This window comes from Phyllostomus hastatus, unplaced genomic scaffold, assembly GCF_019186645.2.
Source record: "Phyllostomus hastatus isolate PE091 unplaced genomic scaffold, TTU_PhHast_1.1 phas_contig_113, whole genome shotgun sequence".
Classification (NCBI taxonomy): Eukaryota; Metazoa; Chordata; class Mammalia; order Chiroptera; family Phyllostomidae; genus Phyllostomus; species Phyllostomus hastatus.
In genome coordinates, this window is record NW_025333530.1 from 7,752,507 (window position 1) to 7,775,186 (window position 22,680).

General features: G+C 40.2%; 3 protein-coding genes across 11 annotated transcripts in view; 1 reads left to right on the top strand and 2 right to left on the bottom strand.

Annotated features, from left to right (window-relative positions):
* The window catches only part of ALG9 (ALG9 alpha-1,2-mannosyltransferase), a 137,131-nt gene extending 127,204 nt beyond the window's left edge, over positions 1-9,927 (bottom strand). The window contains exons 1-3 of one of the 8 annotated variants that reach the window (XM_045839511.1): positions 9,734-9,927; positions 8,740-8,878; positions 7,297-7,431 (exon numbers count right to left, since the gene is read on the bottom strand). In XM_045839511.1, the coding sequence (XP_045695467.1) occupies positions 7,297-7,431; positions 8,740-8,878; positions 9,734-9,864 (405 nt within the window). In that variant the 5' untranslated portion in view covers positions 9,865-9,927. The other 7 variants (XM_045839521.1, XM_045839551.1, XM_045839530.1 and 4 more) reach the window with 7 other exon arrangements.
* A 2,987-nt stretch (positions 9,928-12,914) lies between these two features.
* On the bottom strand, positions 12,915-17,178 carry FDXACB1 (ferredoxin-fold anticodon binding domain containing 1). The gene is made up of 5 exons (XM_045838975.1): positions 16,971-17,178; positions 16,585-16,741; positions 15,201-15,404; positions 14,889-15,047; positions 12,915-14,529 (listed from the first exon to the last, which is right to left on the bottom strand). Exons 1-5 carry the CDS (start codon positions 17,140-17,142, stop codon positions 13,341-13,343), a joined length of 1,881 nt encoding a protein of 626 aa, XP_045694931.1. The 5' UTR covers positions 17,143-17,178; the 3' UTR covers positions 12,915-13,340.
* Positions 17,179-17,253: 75 nt separating this feature from the next.
* Positions 17,254-21,705, top strand: CUNH11orf1 (chromosome unknown C11orf1 homolog). Of its 2 annotated transcripts, none has more exons than XM_045839207.1 (4): positions 17,254-17,622; positions 20,268-20,498; positions 20,990-21,056; positions 21,309-21,705. In XM_045839207.1, exons 1-4 carry the CDS (start codon positions 17,581-17,583, stop codon positions 21,476-21,478), a joined length of 510 nt encoding a protein of 169 aa, XP_045695163.1. In that variant the 5' UTR covers positions 17,254-17,580; the 3' UTR covers positions 21,479-21,705. The 2 variants fall into 2 exon arrangements, with proteins under 2 accessions (XP_045695163.1, XP_045695156.1); XM_045839200.1 differs by lacking the exon at positions 17,254-17,622 and adding an exon at positions 19,174-19,299.
* The last annotated feature ends 975 nt before the right edge of the window (positions 21,706-22,680 follow it).

A 22,680-nucleotide genomic window follows, 5' to 3' on the forward strand; every position in this document is an offset into this window, starting at 1 on the left:
AAAATACTATACACTGAGCACTATTCTAATGCTACTAGGAATACAGATAATTTTAGTACAAAGTATCTATGTTTAAGGACTCCTCACCAACTCGGACTAGTACAAAAACATGCTTGCAAAGTAAAAATTAACACAAGTTAATATAAGAATGGTACTTGGGAGCAGAACAATGACACCCCCATAACAATGAATATTGAACATAGTAACTGGAAGTCTGGTCAGTGCAAAAAGACAAAAAAAAAAATACAGATGAAAGAGAATCCAAGAGATTCACTTGACAAACCACTGACACTAACAAGGAAATTCGGCAAGACTGAAATTCTGATTAAAATCAAAAAAGCAAGAATCAATTGTGCTTCTCAATACTAGCAATGACCACCTAAAAAATTACCATTCATAACAGCAACAAAAAGTATAAAAATTCTAGGCATTAACCTATCAAAGACTGGATAAAACTGAAATGGATGCATTTTAAAATTTTATTAAAAGACAGAAAACCTGACTAAATAAATACATTTTAGGGATGGAATGACTTAACACTATAAAAATATTAGTTCTCTGGCCCTGGCTGGTGTGGCTTAGTGGGCTGAGCATCAGCCTGCAAACCAAAGGGTTGCTGGTTTGATTCCCAGTCAGGGCACATGCCTGGCTTGCAGGCCAGGTCCCCAGTTTGGGGCTCATGAGAGGTAACCACACAGTGACGTTTCTCTCCCTCTCTTTCTCCCTCTCTTCCCCTCTATCTAAAAATAAATAAAATAAAATCTTTAAGAAAATAAAAATAATATTAATTCTCAAAATAATATGTAAATCCAATAAAAACTCAGCAGAATCTGACTGAGAAGCAAACCCACTCTAAAATGATATTTAAATACAAATATTAAAATGAAGAAAATGAGAAATTCGCCAACCAGGTACTAACACACATTACAAAGCCATAATAATAAAAACAATATGGTACCTACTGACAAATTGACCAATGATGTAGAATAAAGAGGCCAGAAATAGACCCATACATATGGGATGAGGTAGATGATAGACATGGCATTACAGATCAGAAGGAAAAGGATAGGTTATTTAGCAGTTGGTGCTAGAAAATCCACCTCACTAGCAAAAAACAAATCTGAACTTTTCTACAATTTATAAAAATTAAAACTCATATGAATTAAAGACTTTTAACCTTTTCTCCTTTCATACAACATGGATTAAAGTCTTTTACATAAAAGATAAAATTATAAAGATAACAGAAGAAAATACAGAAGAATATCTTTGTCACTTGTGGTAAAGAAGGACTTCTTTTAGAAAATCCCAAAACCCACCAACTGTAAGTAAAACTAACTGGTTTGACTACATCAAAACTAAAGATTACTACTCAATAAAGGACTAAGGACAAAATTAATAGAGAGATGACAGCCTAAAAGAAAGATTTTCTAGAATCTAAAACCTATAAGGGGTTACTTCTGAAAACTTCTACAAATCAGAAGAGAAAACCAGAAAACCTAATTGAAACATAGGCAAAGGCTGTAAAGAGGTAATGTACAAAAAAAGAAAATCTAATAACAAATAAATATATGAAGAAATGCTGTACCTTAGTAGTAATCAGAGAAATGCAATTAAAGTGAGAAGCATCTTACATTAATAAGAAGGGCAAAATTAGAAAGTCAGAAACATCAAGTGCTCAGGAGATGTGAGGAAGCTGAAACCTTGAACATTGTTGCAGAGAGTATGAAGTTATATAGCCATTCTGGAGAGCAATCTGTCAGGAAATTAAGTAACCAATGGATCTATGTATGGGAGCCCGCTCCTAAGTGTATAGTTCAGAGAAATTCACAACCTGATCATAGGGAGACAAAACAAAGGTGTTCTTGTTTTGGGTAGCAATAGGTAGCCTTTTCAGATGGAAAAGTAACCATTGCTAGGGGTGCTAATGACTGCCATATCATATCATCATCAACAATCTACTCTTCTCTGTTCTACATTATCTTGCTCGGGCTGGGACTTTACTAAGTACAATTCCCCCTTGCCAAGTGGTGCCTTGTTGGCTCCCATTGGCAGAACCTAACAGGGAAAAGACTGGAAGTAAGAAGAAGGGAAAGTTTCACCCCTGTTCTGCTTGCTATTTGTATCTTTGATGCAAAAGGAACAGAATATAAGAGGAAGAACTGTGTTGAATATGTCCAATTTGAAGTATAGTGAGTAGGCAAGTGGAAATAAAACCCTTAAGCATTCCTTATTGTTATTTCTCTACTAAGTCCCACATTCTGTATAATCATTCTTCTGATTAAGTCAAACAAACAAACAAACAAACCCAGAAATTAAATACTAGGTAGCAAAGGGAGCGACAGAGTTCTATCACTTTCTACAGGTGATACTTTTCTGAACATTCTAAAATGCAAATGTAATCATGTCTCTCCTCCGTCTAAAACCTTTCCTCAATAGAGCCTACCAGGTGTTATATAAATCTGGCCTCCACCTCATCTAATACACTCCACCATTCATTCTCTCTTTCAAGAGTCAAACCTATTAATACAAGAAGGCCGTGCTGGCCTTCCTTCTGGCCTCAGGGCATTTTCCCTCATTTCCATTCTTCCTTTACCTAAACAACTTCAACTTCTAATTCTGTAAATAGGAATTTCTGCTTCATGGAAGATGGCTTAACCATATTGTCCCTATTCCTCTTGCTATACAAAACCAAAATCTCTGGGCATTTTATGTAAAACAAGCATAAGAAGATGACGGGAGGTGGAGAGAAAAATGCAGATTGGCTGGGAACTTCTGGACCTAACAACATAGTGGTAAGTTCTCTGGGTTTTCTTTTTGCCTTCTATATTCTAAGTTTGGAGCTAAAGAAGCTGGCAACTAGAAATACCAATGGGCGTAGACAAAATAACACCAATGAAAGCCCACGCTAACCATCCAAAAGACCAATAAATGGATAACCTAGCAAGGCAGAAAACTTTTAGATAACAACCACTCTATTTCAGCCAAGTACCCCAGAAAAAACATAGATCCACTCTCACCAATATGATCAAGATCAAGGTCCAATAGGAAGGCAGGACTTTTATCCTCTTTAGTAGTAATGAGCTCCCTCTTCCACCACAGTGTCAGTAAAGATCCTTTGAAGAGCCTGTCCTTCCACCTGCCCCCCACCCCCACAACCTAGCAGTACAGTAACATGCTACTTAATGATGCAGATACATTCTGAAAAATTTGTCATTAGGTGATTTCATCCTGTGTGAACATCACAAACTGTATTTACACAAACCTAGATAGTAGCCTACTAACACTTAGGCTATAAAGTATAACTCACTGCTCCCAGGCTGTAAGTCTGCACAGTATGGTACTGTACTAAATGACATGAGATTAAATCAAGCACAAGAGAAACTGATGCACTCAAGAGACAGAGTAAAGACCAGATGTATGAGGCTTCTGCTAGCATAAGACAGCATATTGCCTTACAGCAAACTTTTTTAATAAGTAGAAGGAATCCACTCTAAAATACCGATAAAAAGTATCATATAGTAAACACACAAACCAGTAACATAGTCATTTATATTATAAAGTATTATGTACTCTACATAATTGTATGTGCTATACTTTTATATGATTGGTAGCACAGTTGGTTGTAGGTTTACAACATCGCCACAAATACATGAGTAATGCGTTGCATCCTTTGTTGAACCAGTACATCATTATGCAGTGCCCCTACCCTCCCTACTAGGGTAGTATCAATTGAGAGCTAGTGGGGAACCTAGATTTCTACCCTCACTTGCAGCAGCAAGGTAGGGAACCCCCATTCTTTCTCCTGCTTGACTCTATCAAAATAAGGAAGCTAAAACAGAAGGCTTAAATAAGATCCAAAGGAGCAGAGTAGTGCAAAAGAAGCATGCTGGCCCATGAGTAAGAGCCAGAGTCATTGAAAATTACCACATTTTGCTGTGTATAATGTACACTTTTTTGCCCAAATATTTGAGGGGAAAAAAGGGTGTGCACGTTTTTTTGCCCAAATAGTTGAGGGATAAATAAGGGTGTACATTATATGTGAGTAGTGCTAATTCCCTATCTATAAAAATATTTTTAATTCTTTTATTTATGCTTATGCATTAAAAGTGTAACTCTAGCCCTGGCTGGCATAGCTCAGTGGATTGAGCGCGGGCTGCAAACCAAAGTGTCACAGGCTCGATTCCCAGCCAGGGTACATGCCTGGGTTGCAGGCCAGGACCCCCGGTAACCACACATTGATATTTCTCTCTCTCTTTCTCCTTCCCTTCCCTCTCTAAAAATAAATAAATAAAATCTTTAAAAAAAAGGGTAACTCTAGGAAGCAATAATGATATCTGTGTGCAGAATAATACCCTGGAATACAATAATCAGTTTTATATATAAATAAAAAATTGATTTAAAAATTAAAATAAAAGACTTTTTTCCTGAAAGTTTGGTCCAAACTGTGGATGGGAGCTATACACAGTGAAATACGGTAATTGTCAACCAGGTAGATCTCAAACTGAATGGAAAAAAGTTAATCTAGAGGGAGACAGAGAGAGAGGTTAAAATTAACTGTTAGAAGTTCAAAAGTTTTAAAGAAGCTATTGTATAACTGCTTCAATGAACAACTAAGAACATGCTTGAAACAAACGAAAAAATAGAAAATCTCAGTAAAGAAATAGAAGATGTAAATAAAATGAAAATTTTACAGTATAAAAAATATAATAACCAAAATAAAAAAGCTCAAAGGAGGAGAGAGTTCTAGCCAAGATGGAGGCATAGGTAGAAACCCTTTGCTTCCTCACATAACCAAAAGGAGGATAACAACCAATCTAAAATCAATAAAGAACCAAAATCGCCAGAAAATCAAACTGAATGGAACTCTGACAACCAAAGAATTAAAGAAAAGATAAACCAGAACAACCAGCCTGGTAAGGGGGACCTCAAGGGCCAACTCAGAAAAACCACAGCAGAGCAGCCCAGGGGCAGTCAGGGAAATAAAGCCTCAAAGCACCGATCAAGAACACCTGTGAGGGTTGAGGTGCTGGGAGAGACTCCCCGCCTCACAGGAGAGTTCATTGGAGAGACCCACAGGGACCTAGAACGTTCACAAGCCCACCCACAAGGGAAATAGCACCAGAAAGGCCCAGTTTGCTTGGGGGAAGCTACGGAAGGGACTGAAAGCTGACGGAGAGCAAGAGCCAAGGTTCCCTCAGACCCCGCCCCCCACACAACGTCACAACCCAACAAAAGGATTGCCCTGCCCTGGTGAACACCTAAGGCTCCACCCTCATACGTAACAGGCTCAACAAGACAAAAAAAAAAATGGCCCAAATGGAAGAACAGATCAAAGTGCCACAGCAAATACAACTAAGCAACCAAGAGATAGCCAACCTATCAGATGCACAATTCAAAGCACTGGTGATCAAGATGCTCACAGAATTGGTTGAATTTGGTCGCAAATTAGATGAAAAAATGAAGGCTACGCTAAGTGAAATGAAGGAAAATGCACAGGGATCCAATAGTGATGGGAAGAAAACTGGGACTCAAATCAATGGAGTGGACCAGAAGGAAGAAAGAAAGAACCAAACAGAAAAGAAGGAAGAAACAAGGATTCAAAAAAATGAAGAGAGGCTTAGGAACCTCCAGGATATCTTTAAATGTTCTAACATCCAAATTATATGGGTACCAGAGGGGAAGAGGAAGAGCAACAAGTGGAAAAGTTATTTGAACAAATAATAAAGGACAACTTCCCCAATCTGGCAAAGGAAATAGGCTTCCAGGAAGTCCAGGAAGCTCAGAGAGTCCCAAAGAAGGTGGGCCCAAGGAGGAACACACCGAGGCACATCATAATTACATTAGCCAAGGTAAAAATGAAGGAGAGAATCCTAGAAGCAGCAAGAGATAAGGGGACAGTAACCTACAAAGGAGTTCCCATCAAACTGTCAGCAGATTTCTCAAAAGAGACCTTATAGGCAAGAAGGGGCTGGAAAGACGTATTCCAAGTCATGAAAGGCAAGGACCTACATCCAAGATTGCTCTATTCAGCAAAGCTATCATTTAGAATAAAAGGGCAGATAAAGTGCTTTCCAGATAAGGTCAAGTTCAAGGAGTCCATCATCACCAAGCCCTTATTACATGAAATGTTAAAGGGACTTATCTAAGAAAAAGAAGATAAAAAATATGAACAATAAAATGACAACAAACTCACAACGATCAACAGATGAACCTAAAAAAACAGAAAAACAATGAAAACAAAAACTAAGCAAACAACCAGAACAGGAACAGAACCAGAGAAATGGACATCACATAGAGGGAGTTCAGTGGGGAGGGGGAAGGGAGGAATAGGGAGGAAAAGGTACAAGGAAAAGCAGCATAATTAGTAGGCATAAAATAGATGGAGAGAGATAAAAAATGGTATAGGAAACAGGGGACTCAAAGAACTTATATGTATAAATCCATGGACATGAACTAAGGGGGCGGGGGATGCGGGAGGGTTGGGAGGGCAGGGTGGAGGGGTGATAAAGGAGGAAAAATTGGGAAAACTGTAATATCATAATCAATAAAAAATACTTAAAAAAAGGTCAAAGGATAGGGTCAACAGTGAAATGGAGGGGACAGAGGAAAAAGTCAGTGAACTGGAAGAAATTACTCAACCTGAACAACACAGAGAAAAAATGGCTGGGAAAATAAAGAACAGAGTCTCAGGGACCCGTGGGACTAAACTAAAATATCTAGTGTTCATATCACTGGAGTCTCAGGAAAGGAGAAACAGGGCAGGACGGAAAAAGTACTAAGAAAAATTCAGCTAGAAACTTCAAATTTGGCAAAAGACAGAAGCCTAAAGATTAAAGAAGCTAAGAAAACTCCAAACAAGACAAATTCAAAGAAATCCATCGCAAGACACATCATAGTCATATTTCTGAAAAGTAATAGGTTAGGTCTCAGTTAACCCCTAACTATCTTTCAGCACTGTTTAAGTTAGGCTCTCCTAATATGCTATCCCATCGCACACTGGTACGCTTCCTTCATAAGACTCACCACATTTTTAATTACTTGCTCAATGTAATCTCTATTAAGTCATAAATTCCATAAGGGCAGGGATTTGGTCATTGTTACACCATAGCACTTAATGAAGTATCTATCAAATAAAAGTTGCTTAATTAATATTTCATGAACAAGGAATTAATAAATAATTCTTCTTCCAAAAAAATCTCCTCTTAACTACCGATCAATTTTGTCCTTTTCTCAAAACTGTTCCAGAGACTCACCTCTTGATTGGTTGTGACTGCTTCCAGGTTGGCCTGCCCTTACCTTATTAGTTTGTAGAATTCTTGCATGAAATGCAGCTGGCCAGGCATGAAGCAACAAATAAGCATAGGAGCGAATGGCATAAACTGGAGAATACTCCCAAGTCTGAAACCCCTTCCCATAGATGAGGTAGTGTGTCTGAAAGTACAAAACAGGTGAATTCAGGATTACACTGTCCAAAAATCCTTGTTAAAAGGATGCAGGTGAAATTTTAAGCAAAAAATATTAATGAGACAACAGTACACAAAAAAGCTGAAACTCTCAACAAGACTTGCAACTAATGGATAAGAATCAAAATTACACAATATTGAAAAATATTAGGACTTTATAAATTCTACAAGATTATTGTTTGACCAACATTAAAAGTTTGAATTTCACCTTCTACTTATTTTTTAAATACTTTCTAGCCAATACAGTGAGGCTCTAAATCTTATATTTTCCTTAAACCACCTACTTGTTAAACATTAATTTTTTTAATGAAAAATGTGATTAGAAAATTTCACTGCTGAATTTTCTATAATAGGAAGTCAACAGACTTATAAATCTAAATACCAAGAAATAGAATATAAGCACACTATTTAGTAACAATCTTTATTTTAGTAAACATCAGAAGAAATAACTAAGTTGAAAGAACTGGGATTTGAACATAAGAACTGGAACAGAGAGCTACTGTTTTTTCTTTAACGTTCTATAGTAACGGTTAACTTCAAAAACTATCTCAAAGTATTATTTTGATTAAAAATGTTTAAAAGAAATCATAAATTACATCTTTAAAATTTTTTAATTAACTAATTTTTTTCTTCACCTGAGGACTTTTTTTTTCATTGCTTTTAGAGAGAGAGAGGAAGACAGGAAGGGAGGGAAACATCGATGCGAGAGAGAGAAACATCGAATTTAGACAAAAACATTGATTGGTTGCCATCTGCACACACCCGGACCAGGAATACACACCTAGAAGGGGGATGGAACCAAAACCTAGGTATGTACCCTGACTGGGAATTGAACCCGCAACCCTTTGGTTACCAGATGATGCTTCAACCAACCACACAGGCCAGGGCTTCATTGATTTTTTCCTTTTTTTTTTAGAGAGAGAGAAAGGGACAGAGTGTGGGGCAGGGAGAGAAACATTAATTTCTTGTTCCAGTTATTTATTGCATGCATTGGCAGTGGGGAATGAACCCACAACCTTGGCATGTCAGGATGATGCTCTCACAACTGAGCTACCCAACTATAGCTACAAATTACATCTTTTAGTAAAATAACCAAATACCCTATAGCTTTCAGTAGTTACTACTGCTAAATCATCAGCTTAGAATACAAAAGTGAAAGTAATTTTACTAGTAGTTACATTTGTATACAGTATTTATATTTTGGTTGGTAACAAGGTCGCAGGCAGTGAAATCAAGAACAATAAGAACAACAAAAATACCCAAAGAAATCACCTACTGGTTCCCAGTAGTTGAATGTTTCATCACAGTCAGAGATGTTGCTCAGGAGAGCAGCACATAACCTTGCTGAGAGCAAACATTTGAAAGCAGTAGATCCTTCAGGTGCCCAAACTTGTCCTGCTTTGTTCCCAGATAACCTGCTCAGAAGCAAAAAAAAAGAAAAAAAAAGTATGTGTCTGGAAGGACCTACTAACTAGGAGGACTAAAACTAGGCCAAAAAAGACAAGAATGGAAAGGGGCATTGAAACACTGAAGTATTCACCTATAAAAGTCAACAGTTAGTTGTTCTGGGTAGATCAACCTTAACAATCCCTCCCATTTTCTGTTTTTCAAGTTTAAGCTAATTCATACACTTGAGTTCCAGGCATCTATGGCACTCCATTTATCCCACGTCAACTAATCACTCACTTGAAGACCACAAAGCTCTCATCCTGTTTCTTCTTTTTACAAGGCCATGGCTTTCCATGGCTTTATTCATTTGCCTATTTGTTCCAATGTACAGAGGCCTAACATGTGCAAGGTACTGTAATGTCTTCGAAATCCATATGTTGGCAGCTCCTTTAATGCAATCTTAACTTGCAGTTCCTGGGCTTGGGGAGAGAGGTGGTAGCTGGTTCTGGAGGTTGTGGGGCCCTCGACTTAGAGTAAAAAGGGTCAGGACTTCGGGCAGAATGAAGGAAACAGTGGGGGGCAATCGAGAAAAGTATCCTTTTTCCTCCTGCCAGCTCAAACACCAAGATGCCAGACCACGCCTGGGCCAGGAGCCTCACAGACCCGCACCCCAGGGTTTCTGTACAGCAAACGTGGGACCCGAGGTGGGGACTCTAGGACGCTGACACGCTCAGAAGAGCAGAAGGACCTGCGTACACGGGTCGAGATCTCCAGGCAAGAGAGTTGTTCCAGGGGAAGCTCCGCACGGCTCCGCGCGACCCTCCTAGGGGCAGGCCCGCGCCGCCTGCTCGGCCACGCCCCCGCCGCGCCCGCACACCTACTGGGTCCGGGGCTCCGCGCTGCCCGCCTCCCGGCTGCTCAGCAGCTCCCGCAGCTTGTCCGCGGCCCAGCCTGTGTCTCCGCCACTGCTCCCGCTTCCCTTAAGGCGCTGCCTAGCCCCTCGACTCGCCATGGCCAGCGTGGAAGTAAAAGGTAGAATAGGACACTCTACGATTGCCAAGCGGGGAGACGGCTGTGGCTGGCAAACGGTGTCCGCCGAGGGACAAAAGACCTGGACATGCGCAGAAAAGACTAATTTACAGCGCTATGGGGTCAAATGGGGCAAATCCCTGAGTAGAAAAGATATAGGACCTGAGACTACTCTTTACTATCACAGCTAGTCCTACAACATACTTGTAACTTTGGCCTTTCCTCCCTCCAACTCTTTCTTCCTTCACTTTTCAGCATTCTCCACAATCTTACAAAAACCATTCTTCAAGCCCCATTTAAAAGAAAGCACCCATAGAAAGCAGTTAAACTCTACAAGGTGAGTACGTGGAGATATTCAGTTAAAAATCATAGCGCAGCTGTTTACCAAGGGGTAAGTTCTTAAAAGGTCACTGACCACTTGCTCTGTCTGTATTTTGTTAAGAATGATAAGGACATCCTGTAGCTAATTAACTGCTTCAGTGAGATACAGCTGTAACGGCAGAATACAGAGTGAGGGGGGAAAGGTGAAATTCTATGCAGCATATTCAGTCAGACACCCATGGCCTCTGTTGCCATTACAGCATTATGGTAAGCATTTTAACAGATTTTATCCTTTTTAAATTTAATACTCACAACCTGGTTTTATTGAGAAGGAAACTGAGGCCCAAGGTTGCATAGCTAGGAGATGGCGCAGCCATATTCCTACCCAGGTCTAACTCAACCTAGGAGCCATATTCCAACTCAGGACTTAATACAAAGTCCATGCTCACCCAGCCAGATCAAGAGAAAGCCTCTGATTTCATATGGGCATTTTTACACAGGCATCTTCATGATATCATGTCTGTGATTCTCAGGAGTCATTCACCTGCTCCTGACATTCTGCCTACTCCCCCGGTCACAGCTCTGCCCCACCCTATGAAGCTCTGTACCAATAACTAAAACAAGTTTATAGGGGGACTGCTAATATTGACAGGGTCCCAGGCTATGATTTCATACTAAAAATTCTCAAGTATTGAAAATGGCAATTGATCATATTGCTCAATTTCCAAACGCAATTATTACTTACCAGGTTCAGATATCCTGGCCTAGATCTCTCTCATACATCCATCTCCTTTTCAGTTCACTCTAATCCAGGCCCCTCTCTGCCTCTACTGAGGACTACTATTATAGCATCCTTGCATGGATCTCCCATCTCAAATTCATCCTGTGCAACTGTCCGATTAATTTTCAAAAGCACTACTCTTGTGTCACTTCCTTAGTTAAACATCACAATCTTCCTATTGCCTGTCAAATAAAGTACAAACTCCTTATTTTAGCAATCACAGTCTTTCATGAACTAACTCTAGCCCCAACTACTTTTCTAATCTTCTACTACCTTCCTATACATATTTTACATTCCAATTAACTAGCTTGAAAAGTGCCGCAAATGCTCCATTGGCTATACCTCTGCTCATGTATGCCTTCTGTCCGGAATGCATGGCCTTCCTGCCTAACAACCACCCCGCCCCCATAGCACCCCTGCTCTTGTTTTAAGATCCAGCTCAAATGCTGCCTCAGTCATGTATTAGGCACTACTGGAGATGGAAGAAAGCTATAAATCGCTTACCTGCCTTTAATGAGCTTATAGTCTACATGGAGATCTAAGCAATATATGTCTGCATAAAGAGATTCCTTGATTCTTCACTCCCCAAACTTACTCCTATGCCAGTTTTCCCATTTGCTAATGATGCTCTAGTATTACAGTTGCTCAAGTAAAAAACCTAGGGATCCTGCTTGATTCCTTTATTTCTCTAACTCCACACCCTCCACCCATACACAGGTGTTTAATTCATCAGCAAACCCTCCTAATAATTACCCAGTCCAACTTCTTACACACTGGCCCAGGTCACCATTATCTCATTTGCACTATGATAATTGCCTCCTAATTTGTTTCTCTGATTCCATTCTTGCCTTTCTATATATGCTCTTCTCCAGATATAAGAATAAATAAGACAGTTATTTCCTTCACAAAGTTTACGATATAATCCCAATTAGTGAAGCCTATTAACAGAAACATTTACTAAATCACATTGAGTACCCCATTCTTCAGAGTCCTGAGCTGAGCCAATCTCCTAGTGTTCCTTACAGATGTTTACAATAGAAGTCTCCCATATCTAGGGGAGCAAATTTTAGAGTTAATCACAGTTGAGGGATTACTATTGAAGACTAGGGAAAGAGAAGTAACAAAGTGGCACAAGGAACCTGGGCTGTGGAGTCAGATGGATCCAAGTATGAACTCTAAATCTGACACTTATTTAGTTGCATGACTTTAATAAGAGTAGTCAACCAGTGATTAAACATGATAATCATGATGATGATACCAATACTAATTATGGAGCACTTGCAACTTACCCAAACTAATAAACATCTAAAAATCATTCTTGTAAATACATTTGAGAAGAGAAATTGACAGTGAGAAAACATATATGTATATAAAATGCTGTCCAGAAGGTATCCAGCCATGTAAAATGAAAAATAGAGATTTATTGAAGAAGATACAAAATATAAGAAACATTGTATATAGGACAATGACACCTCAGTCTCCCCAAAATAGGCACCTTGGGACTTCACATAATTCTCCCAATCACCGTCAGCTGCCCTCTCATATTTTCCTGAATCTCATTGATGGTCTGAAATCTCTTCCCTTGCAAAGGTGATTTTACTTTTGGGAAAAGCTGCAAGTTGCATGGCATGAAGTCTGGGCTACAGAGGGGCTGAATCACCTGGGTGATTTGATGTTTCACCAAAAAACTCTGCATGAGACATGATGTATGAGTGGGCTCATTGTGGTGATGAAGCTGCCAATCACCAGTTGCCCATAGCTGCAGCCTTCTGAATCATCCAAATGGTTTCCACAGAGTAATATTCAAGCTTAATGCAAAGTCTAGTGCAGGTTCATTGCTGTACTCACTCAGTCATTTGGAGTGCAACAACCACACAGTACACTTGCTCATTCAATGGCATCTACCACTCCCACTGATGAGTACAGTGAAGTTGTCATTGTTCACGCATGCACATTCTAGTCCACTCTCTTTGGCTGCCAGATTACATCTATATCATGCAAACCATTCTCATTATAGTAACAATGGCTGGACTTTTTCCGGACAGATTAATATATAGGTATTTGATAAGACACTCAAGTTCTATTGCCTCTTTAGCAATAGAGCATCTATAGTACATGATGATACTTTGTTTTCCTAGCCATTTCTCAGGATCAAAACATTGCACAACTCCATATGTTACCAATCACATTATAGTCTGTAAGTTGAAGTAATCAAGTCACAGGTATCTTTAAAGTCAAAAGTCACAAGGTAAAAGATTTTACCAAAAAAAAAAAAAAGCAGTCCAGAAAGGACTCCCAGTTATAGATTTTTTATCCCACACCCATGAAGATCACATTGCAGAAATGAATTTACTACACTATCGAGGTGTTACATGTAGGCGTTGTTGAATCTCTTTTCTAAACTGGGACTGCATTGATGCTACCTGCTGTTGAGTAAGGGCCTTGTCACAGGTCTTGTAGGTCAGTCTATAGCAGAGACTGACCTGTTCAGTCTCAGGATGCTGAAAACGACTAAGGAATTGTATGGATATGACAGTGTCCTGGGACACTGCTCGGGCCACAGTGTGAAACTCTAGTTCATCAAATCCTTTCTTCTCATCTAACCAAAAACTAATATCATGCACATAGCTCGGAGGATATAGAGAATAGCTTTTAAAGGGTTCTATTTTTCCAGGGACAAAATTCTTCAGGAATCGTTTATCAAAGGTCCACAACATCCTCCAGTCAGAGATGCCCCAGACAAGCATGGCTAATAGGTCCAAGTTTATCGACACAAACACAAAACACTGGTCCTTGGAACAGTGTTTTCCAATGCTTGGAACAGATGTGATAACGGACCCAATAATCAGATCCTTGGCACAATCTAGGCCAAAATTATGAGACTTCACATCAATCATATAATCTTTCCCATTTGGTTGAAAGATGAATTCTACTAAACTGCTCCGTTTAGAGCCCTCCAGCAATGTCTGAGTCAGAAGGCTATCTAGAATGCCCTTCAGGTGGTCCAGTAGTGACTGAAGACAGCCATCCTTCAGAGTTTGATTAAACCCAAGGATAAATAAAGTCTCGTGAAATGCTGGCATTGTGAAAGGCGAGATGTGGCACTTCTGAAAGACAGGTCCACTAAGGATGTGTAAAGAACCTGGGAGGAAGTCTGGTGCTTGGATGACAGCCTGACCATGCACTAGGAGAGAAGGTCTAAGCCACATCTTGGCTTGGCCACAGATTCCTTCACGAACTTCTTCCTTACCATTTCTTCCAGGGCTCTTGGGAAGGCTAAGTTCTGAAAATGACACTAGAAAGTCCTCCATGTCTTGTGGTGTCCCACCTGTCAGGGGCTCAGAATTTGAGTTCTCTTCAAGATTAATCCAAAAGGTGGCTGATAGAATGTCACAGTTCCAGGAAGTGAGAACACTGGTTTCTTCCTCTGGTAGCAAAGGGAAGGAACACTTCAGCCTTTTTAGAGGGAAAGCTTTGCCCAATTCAGTAATCAGTTTGTCGTTGATGGTTTTGATAGGATGATGGGAAGATGCTTCTAGGAAACCCCTGTTTAAACACAAAAACAAAATAACCTTTCTAATTTCAATAATTATAATGTAGTTAGAATTAAAAGTACAGATAACTGAATAGGAAAGAATTATCCTTAAGTTGATCCTGAAAGGAAACAAAGAAATTGCCCACCAAAAACAGAGATAGCATGTGTTTCAGAACTCTGACAACCATCATCCCTAGAACATACCAGAAAATTTTTAATTCTAAAGAGGCTTACATAGGCCAGACTGAGAAGTATTCAGAGTACCAACATCATTAACAGTATGCATAACATCTATTTAATATATGGTTGCCATCAAGCCAATCAGGATACGACTAGAGATAGAAGTGATTTCTAGTAAAACAGCAGTTACCTATTCAACTTTCCTACAAGTGCTTCTGGTTCTGGAAAGGAAAACCACTGGTCACCCAGTTTGATCCTGAAGATTCTTGGTTGCAAACCTTCAAAGGGTAAGCTCCGGGTGAAGACATGGTTCAAAGCACCTTCTACTTGGAAGGATTTATTTTGACTCCTGGCAAAATAGACACCAAATATGAAGTCTGTCATTGTTAAAGAAAGTCTTTCTGAGACTGATCAGGAAATTGGCAAGGAAAAAGTTTGCCTATGAGATTTTTTTTTATCATTAGTGAGAGATGAAAAGGCTTAGACCTCTGTTATTACTTACCTATATCCAGTGCACTTGTACCCTGGCACAGCCTCACAGCTGAAGGAATGCACATCACTTAAAATGAATCCTCCCAGAGCTGCCATGGCAACCACTTGCCAACTGTTGTGCCATTCTCTTGTGGGATTATCAGCAGGAGTCCCACCTTGTCCTCTACACAATGCTACGTGTACTTCTCCTTCTTCTGCAAGAACATCTGCACAGCTAATGGAGGGGGGTTGGAGGACACCAGCCATTTATCAGAAACAAGTAGAAATTACCACAGAAGTTAGATACATATACATTGTTTGGCTTTGAAATAATTGACACCCAATCATACCCATTGGCAAAGGTCTATTAGACTTCAAACATGCAAGAAAGTAGTTAGAATTAAGTAAGAATGTAAATTTAATGTTCAGCTCATAACCGACACTAGCAGCTGACCATGGCGTTATCCAGCTTGGTATCTGCAATGTTTACCTACATGTCATAGAAAGGTCAATGTCTGCAAAATTCCTATACAGTATTCACTGATCAGGCTATTCTTCCCTGTGGAGAAAGTTGTTCTTTTCACTCCCTTCCTGCCTGTTAAAATTCTATACTTCAAATGCTAATTTAAAATACTGACTCTGTGAAGTTTGTTAACTGTGACCTAAAGAGACCTCTGATTGTATTACATATTTTGGTATAATAGTGTAGAGCAGAGATTTTCAACCTTTCTCATCTTGTGGCACACATAAACTAATTACTAAAATTCTGTGGCACACCAAATTTTTTTGCTGATCTGACAAAAATAGGTATGATTTTGATTAATTCACACCTGATGGCTACTGTTGTGTTGGCTGATGTCATTTTTTTATTTGACAGTCTAAAGGACAGGAGGTCAGTGCCCCTGACTAAATAGTGAAGTATTGCATGTTTTAAAAATTCTTCTGGCATACCGGTTGAAAATAGCTGGTGTAAAGCACTGTGATAAATTTTAGATAATTTTATGAGATAGTTAATATAAATACCTTCAGTTTATAGATGAGGAAGCAAAAAAGGATTAAGTAAGCTTACCTAAAATCATGCAACTATTAAGTAGTAGGTGTGGCTTTGAATCCAGGTAGTTTGGCTCCTAAATCCATGCTCTTCACCATTAGACTATACTGGCTTCCATTATTATGCATTATTAAAAATAGTGATCATCCCTTTACATGCCAAAAAGCACATTCTTTGTACTTTTATTTACTATTTACGGTTATAAGTCTGCCTTTCCAACAAGACTGTGTGTTCTTTTGGAGCTTTATATTACCTCTAAACTTACGGTAATTTACACACGTATGCCTAATTCCCCAAACTGTTTTAGTGCATTATGTAATGTACATCTTAAACATTTTAGTTATGAGTGCTCTTCTTTCCTCACCTCTGGAAAAATTTGAAAAGCAGTTCCCTGTTCCTAGCCACCCCAGCTTTGCGTCCACAGTGCGGAAAGTTAAAACAAATTTGATCGAACTCCCTGTCGTGCAGTTCAAAGGCATCTGCGAGCTGAGTACAGTCCACACCAAAAAGTATCTTGGTACCTGAAATATAGACAGGAGGATGTCTTAACAGAGAACCAGAGAAAACCCTTTCCTAACCTGGACCGTGCGAAACAACTCTGGTCTAGGCACGGGAGCGCGCTTTCTGTAAAGGTTCGGGGGATTTCCAAAAGCAATCCTCACACTACTTGAATCCCCAAGTTCCCACCCTTCCCACTTGGGGCTGCGCCAGCCCCTGGGTGGGGCTTGGAGGAGGGGTCGACTTAGCTACCTCGCAGGCGCAGGCGACGCAGATTCTCCCAGGCCACCGGATCCCGGGCAAAGTCGGCCGGGAGCTGGAGGCAGGTGGCGGTCAGACTTGTGCTGGGATCCAGGGTCTCGCTTATTGCGGCAGCGAAGGAGAAATTCCCCTCCCCAACCAACAGGAGGCGCCGAGGTGCCATAGCCCCAATCTACTCCCCGCTCGCATTTTCCGAAGCGCTAACTTTTGACGTCACTTCCTTCGCGGGTCTCTTGCGGCTTCCTCCTCACCCGTCGCCTGTTGATGGCGCAACACAGCGCCTGGAGGCGTTGACAACGTAGTACAGCAACAGCCGGGGAGGAAAATAGCAATGAGTAGAACGCGAGAGGCCGACCGCGCCGTATGTCACCCCATCAGCACCCCTTCGGAAGTGTCAAAATAAAGGCCTCTTAGCCCGAGGGTGGCCTTGAGCGACTTCACACCTGCATGAAGTCACAAGCAGTCAGTAACACGGAAGGGCAGGCCGAGGGTGAGGCGAGTTGTGAGTGATGGAAGCGGGTCCGGGCTCAGGCCAAGGAGAAGTTAGGCTGTGTTTTGTACCTTCCTGTCATAGAGGATTTTGTAAATCGTCGTATCCGAAATGGCTGCTGCCCATTGTCTCTGCTGCTCGGAATTTCTTCAGGTGGTTCTATCTCCTGCCTTTTATTTATTCAAGAAATGGCGCCTCAAATATTGAAATCCCCTTAAGATACTAAAAGAAAAATGGGAAAAAATACGGAGTACTTGTTATGTGCCACTGTGAGGATGGTTAGATAGATATTTAAATGAGCAAGATGGAGCCTATGGTTTCACTGAGCTTGTAGTCTGTCGAAGGATGCACAGCAGCAAAGGCAATTCTGATATAATCAGATGCCATGCTATGAGTGGAGTAATTCAAGGTGCTGTGGGAGAACTGTGGGGTCGTGCTGGACATGGCTCCTCCAATCCCCCAGAAGGGAAGGCTGGCCCGAGGGCCCCTGGCCAGAAGGAATGTGCATTCCTTTAGAAATAGATTGTAATTCCCTCCTTACCTCTTTTTGGGAGTGGCCTCTTGTCCTGCTGACTGCTTTTCGACCTTTTCTCTTTGCACATACACAGTGAGGTAATGCAGTTTAGAGTCGTGCAAGACACGTGTCCCCTTGTCCCCTTTGTCTGGGACTCAGGGAGGTGTGGTCCTGCTGCACAGACCTGCCGCCATTGGTGCTCCCTGTAATGTGAGTAATAAAGGCTATGTCTGCTCCATCCAGCCGTCCTTGTGGTTTTTGAAGGAGCAGGTGCCCCCAGGTCGCCCTTCTGCATTACAGGCACACAGAAGGGAAATCTTGCTATTTTGGGAGGTGAGGGGGTGGAGAAGTGAAAAATTTCCTGGAGTTGAAACTTGAGTTGAAAGCTGAGGGGGAAAAGTACACCAAAGGATCAAGAGGAGTGAAGAGGCAAAAGGAACAACATATGCCAAAGAATGATGGAGAAAACGAACTGCTGTTTGGCTGAAATGTACTTGGAGGGGAGCGTGGGTAACATGTGAGACTGAAAAATGAAGCAAGGGTTGGGTCATCAAGAGCATTATAACCATTGTAACAGCCTGAATCTTACTCTGAAACAGTGGCCAGATCCTAAAACATTTTAAATCTGTAGGAAAAGGACACACTTAGATTTTCATTTTTGAAAGTCCTGCTTTTTTTGTGGAGAAGGACTTGAGAAGAACTAGGCTGATGGCAGGGAGATCCGATAGCATCCAGGGCTGATAGTGGTCTGAATTGGAATTTGGCAGTGGAATGGAGAGTAGTGGGCTGATTAAAAAATGAACAAGACCTAGTGATTGGATGGGTATAAAAGGTTGAAAGAGAAATCAGTGTCCAAGATAAGCCCCAGGTCCCAGGAGTAGACAACAGAGTGGTTGGTGGTATCCATCCTATAGCCCCAGAACAGTATCGCCTTGGTCTGCAGTCTGAATACTAAGCCTGTTGGACTTTGGGACCAGCTACTCTTCAGTCATCATGCTGTTTGTTGACATCAGTGCATGCATCTATCTTCACAAAGGCAGATGGTATGAGGACAGTTACCTTTAAACCTACAGTATTGGCTTTGTCCCTACCTGTGGAAAGGTGGGTGAGTGGTGACTCCCAAATCATGGCCACCTGGTCATGGTGATTTGGGTGATGTACATTTCTTTCTTTGCTCGGAGAATTGAGGACCAGATTTGGCGACATCTCTTCTTTTAAAGAACATGGACTGGAAGTGGAAGGCTTTCTGTCACTTTCCTATAGAATCTACAAACAACAAAAGTTACTTGGCCTCAGATTACTCTTCTTTGGGGAAGGTATTGTCCTGCTCCTAAGCCAAGGAACCAGACTCTTTTTAAAATTATTATTTTAATCTTTACCCAAGAATATTATTGATTTTGGTGGGGGGTTGGGGGAGGAGAGAGAGAGAACAAGAGAAACATTGATGTGAAAGAAACATCGATTGGTTACCTCCTGTATGTTTTTTGGGATCAATCGGGGATCAAACTTACAACCTTTTTGGCATACAGGATAATGCTCCAACCAACTGAGCACCTGACCATGGCCAGGTGCTCAGTTGGTTGCTCATCGTTCTCTCTCTTTTTTGTCAATAATAAAAATGGGTAGCCTTTGATTTCCTACAAAACTGAAATTCAGACATTGGTCATCTGGTATGTTCAAAGAACTGTTGTTTGATAGGGCAGGCAGAAGGAGAGGGTGTTGGAATGAGTAAGACACAGATCCTGTCCTTGGGATTCTACAGTTAAGGGATTCCACATGTACTTCAAGAACTCCTGACACATGGTAGAAATCATAAATATAGAAAGATACAAACAAGCACTATGTGAGACAAGTAAGGAAAGGCATATGGAATAAGTGGCATTTGAACTGGGCCTAGAAGGAAGGAAACTAATTTATTGCTATCTAGTTTTCAAGTTCTCACTTGTCCCTATTATCTTTGTAGCAATACTTTTAGTTCTTAAATCCCCATATCTCAAAATGACCTGAACATTTAGCTAGTATGTAGTATTGGGGGTACTAAAGTTTTTCTATCTTTTCAAGGGGGAGCATGATCTCTATAGTCATTCATTACTGCTGAATGAGAGGATAGCTCAAAGGACTTGTGGACCTGGAGAAAAAGAAACAGAATGACAATTAATTTGTGATGAGAGTCTAGATTTTTAGTAAGGTGTGCTTCTATTGTGCTTGGCCAAGGGTAAAAAAGGGATGCCTTTTCTGCTCTCTGATTTGTGTAACAAGCTTATCTATTCTCACCTTTTCCCAGAGACAGTTCCTCACCTGTTTCCTTACAAACCCACACTATGGCAGCCTCATTAATGCAGATGGCCATGCTGAAGTGTGGACAGATTGGAATGATATGTCCAAGTTTTTCCAGTATGGATGGAGATGCACCACTAATGAGAATGCCTATTCAAACCATACCCTGATGGGCAACTGGAACCAAGAAAAATATGACCTGAGGAATATCGTGCAGCCCAAACCTTTGCCTTCCCAGGTAATCGTAACTTTCTCTGTTTCCTTCTGTTAGCAAAACAAATACCAGTGGCCATTTGACAGGCAGTCATTTGATAACTTCTAATGCTGAAATCTCTCATGCTTCAGTGAAGTGGTTTGGGGAGGGAAGCAGTTCCTTAGCTGGAATACTTATTCCACTTTACTATCAAATTGAATATTGTACTATTGTAAGGTAATAAAAAGATGGGTAATATTCTTTCTCTTGCTTCTGTGAGAACTTTATTCACCTACAAAAATATATAATGTCTTCTGACTCAGCCAAGCTCTTCCCCAGTCCTTGCCCTTATAGCTCTCCTAAGCACACAAACATATAAAGATTATGAAAATTGGTAGGATATCAAGTAATGCATATAGACCTCTAGTTAATCTAAAATATGACAGAGACTGTTAGAATTCATGTCACTTTGTCCTTTATTTCCCAGTATTGGTTATAGACTCCTATATTTTTAATCTATTACTTTTTCTTTCCAGTTTGGACACTACTTTGAAACAACATATGATACCAGCTACAATAAAAAAATGCCACTTTCAACCCATAGTAGGTGGACTATTCTTTTTAATTCTTATAGTCTCAGGGCCTAGTTCAGGGCCTGGAATGTAAAAGGAACTCAAATAAAAGTAAACTGAATAAGTGAATAAGTGAATGAATGTGTGAATAATGTCTTCTCTCTTCTGAATTTTGACAAGACTCACTCTATATTCCCTTAGAAGTAAGAATGAAATTGGTTACTAAGACTCCTTGCTATTGACTGATTTCTCTTGTGTTTCCTTCTCTTTTCTCTTCCCTTAGGATTTAAGCGAGAGCCTCACTGGTTCCCAGGACATCAACCTGAGCTGGATCCTCCTCAATACAAATGCACAGAGAAGTCAACTTATATGAGTAGCTATTCAAAACCTCAAATTGGACATCACTCTGCATGTGTGTATAGTAACTGCCCATTTCAGGGTCTAGGAGTCTAAGAAAAAATAAGAAGCTTCATTTTCCACAGTAGAATACAGGAGGGACCATGTTCTAAGCACACCTAAGAATTTAGCAGACTATGGCATAGTTTCACTCTCTGAATAAATAAAGCACAAAAAATGTTCTCTACCCTCTTTTAGCCAAGATTTGAACATCAAATTTAAGTTGATTACATCTATTATTTATACCTTAGGGGTGCTGTAGAAGGGCAATAAAAATATCATTTCTCTCAAATCTACAACCAGTTTGCTCTTCCTTGTCTTCCATCAGGAGCAAAATTCAGTAAAACTTAGGTTACATTTGGCTAGATGCTCTCTGGGTATGAGTCTGGTAGACATGGTCACATAATTTAACTTTAATATGATCTTAATGAACATTCCTCTTAAGGACTAGAAAAAGAAAAATAATTTTTATTATGAAGAACTTAAAACATAAAAAGTAGAATGTTATAACGATTTTCCATCTTTAAGGATTTATGACCAATTTTACTACCCTTACTTTTTTTTAATTAATTTTGGAGCAAATCTCAGAAATTATATGATTTTATCTATAAATATTTCCATTTATATTTCAAAAATATATAGTTGTCAATTTTTGCTCCCCATAAACATTACCATAGGAACTTGTTGATCAAACGAAGCTGAGTTATTAAACCTATAGCAAGGTAGAACATCAACTTGACGGTCTTAGTAATGATTGGAAATGAGAATATTTGGGTAAGTTATCCTCAGGAATCTGGGATAAGGGGTCATTTGGTTCAACTTTAAGAAGGGTCTTTGTAAGTAGGAAACTTGTAGGCATTGAGAAAAGTCTGTGATTAGTTTAGAGTTTATGAACCCATAGAGGCAACAGTCTTAATTTTAAAATGACTAAACTTAGGGAAATCCAAGATGGCTGTGGAGGAGGTGGAAGCTACACTCACTTCCTTCCAGGACGAAACTGGAAGTACAACTAAAATATAGAATAATCAACCCGAATATTGAACTGAAGACTAGCTGAAGAGAAGTCTTATAACCAAGGATTTTCAGAAGAAGCCACATCAAGACTGGTAGGAAGGTTGGAGGTGGCACAAAGGACTAGACCCACTCCTGTAAGCAGCAACTGAGATTCTGAAGGGACATCTCAGCTGCAGAAGATCCCCCTGAGAAGCAGGGGGTCTCAATCCCAAGCCAGGCTTCCTAGCCCAGAGCACCAGAGCTGA

Bases quoted from the DNA above. Each gene is read 5' to 3' on its own strand.
- FDXACB1 (XM_045838975.1), bottom strand. From the start codon at position 17,142: ATGGCACCTCGGCGCCTCCTGTTGGTTGGGGAGGGGAATTTCTCCTTC. The intron at 16,742-16,970 runs GTAGCTAAGTCG...TCTATATTTCAG, and splicing joins GCGTCGCCTGCGCCTGCGAG to GTACCAAGATACTTTTTGGT. The intron at 15,405-16,584 runs GTGAGGAAAGAA...CCCCTCCATTAG, and splicing joins CTTTTCAAATTTTTCCAGAG to CTGTGCAGATGTTCTTGCAG.
- CUNH11orf1 (XM_045839200.1), top strand. From the start codon at position 19,207: ATGGACTGGAAGTGGAAGGCTTTCTGTCACTTTCCTATAGAATCTACA. The intron at 19,300-20,267 runs GTATTGTCCTGC...ACCTTTTCCCAG, and splicing joins ATTACTCTTCTTTGGGGAAG to AGACAGTTCCTCACCTGTTT. The intron at 20,499-20,989 runs GTAATCGTAACT...TTTTCTTTCCAG, and splicing joins CCAAACCTTTGCCTTCCCAG to TTTGGACACTACTTTGAAAC.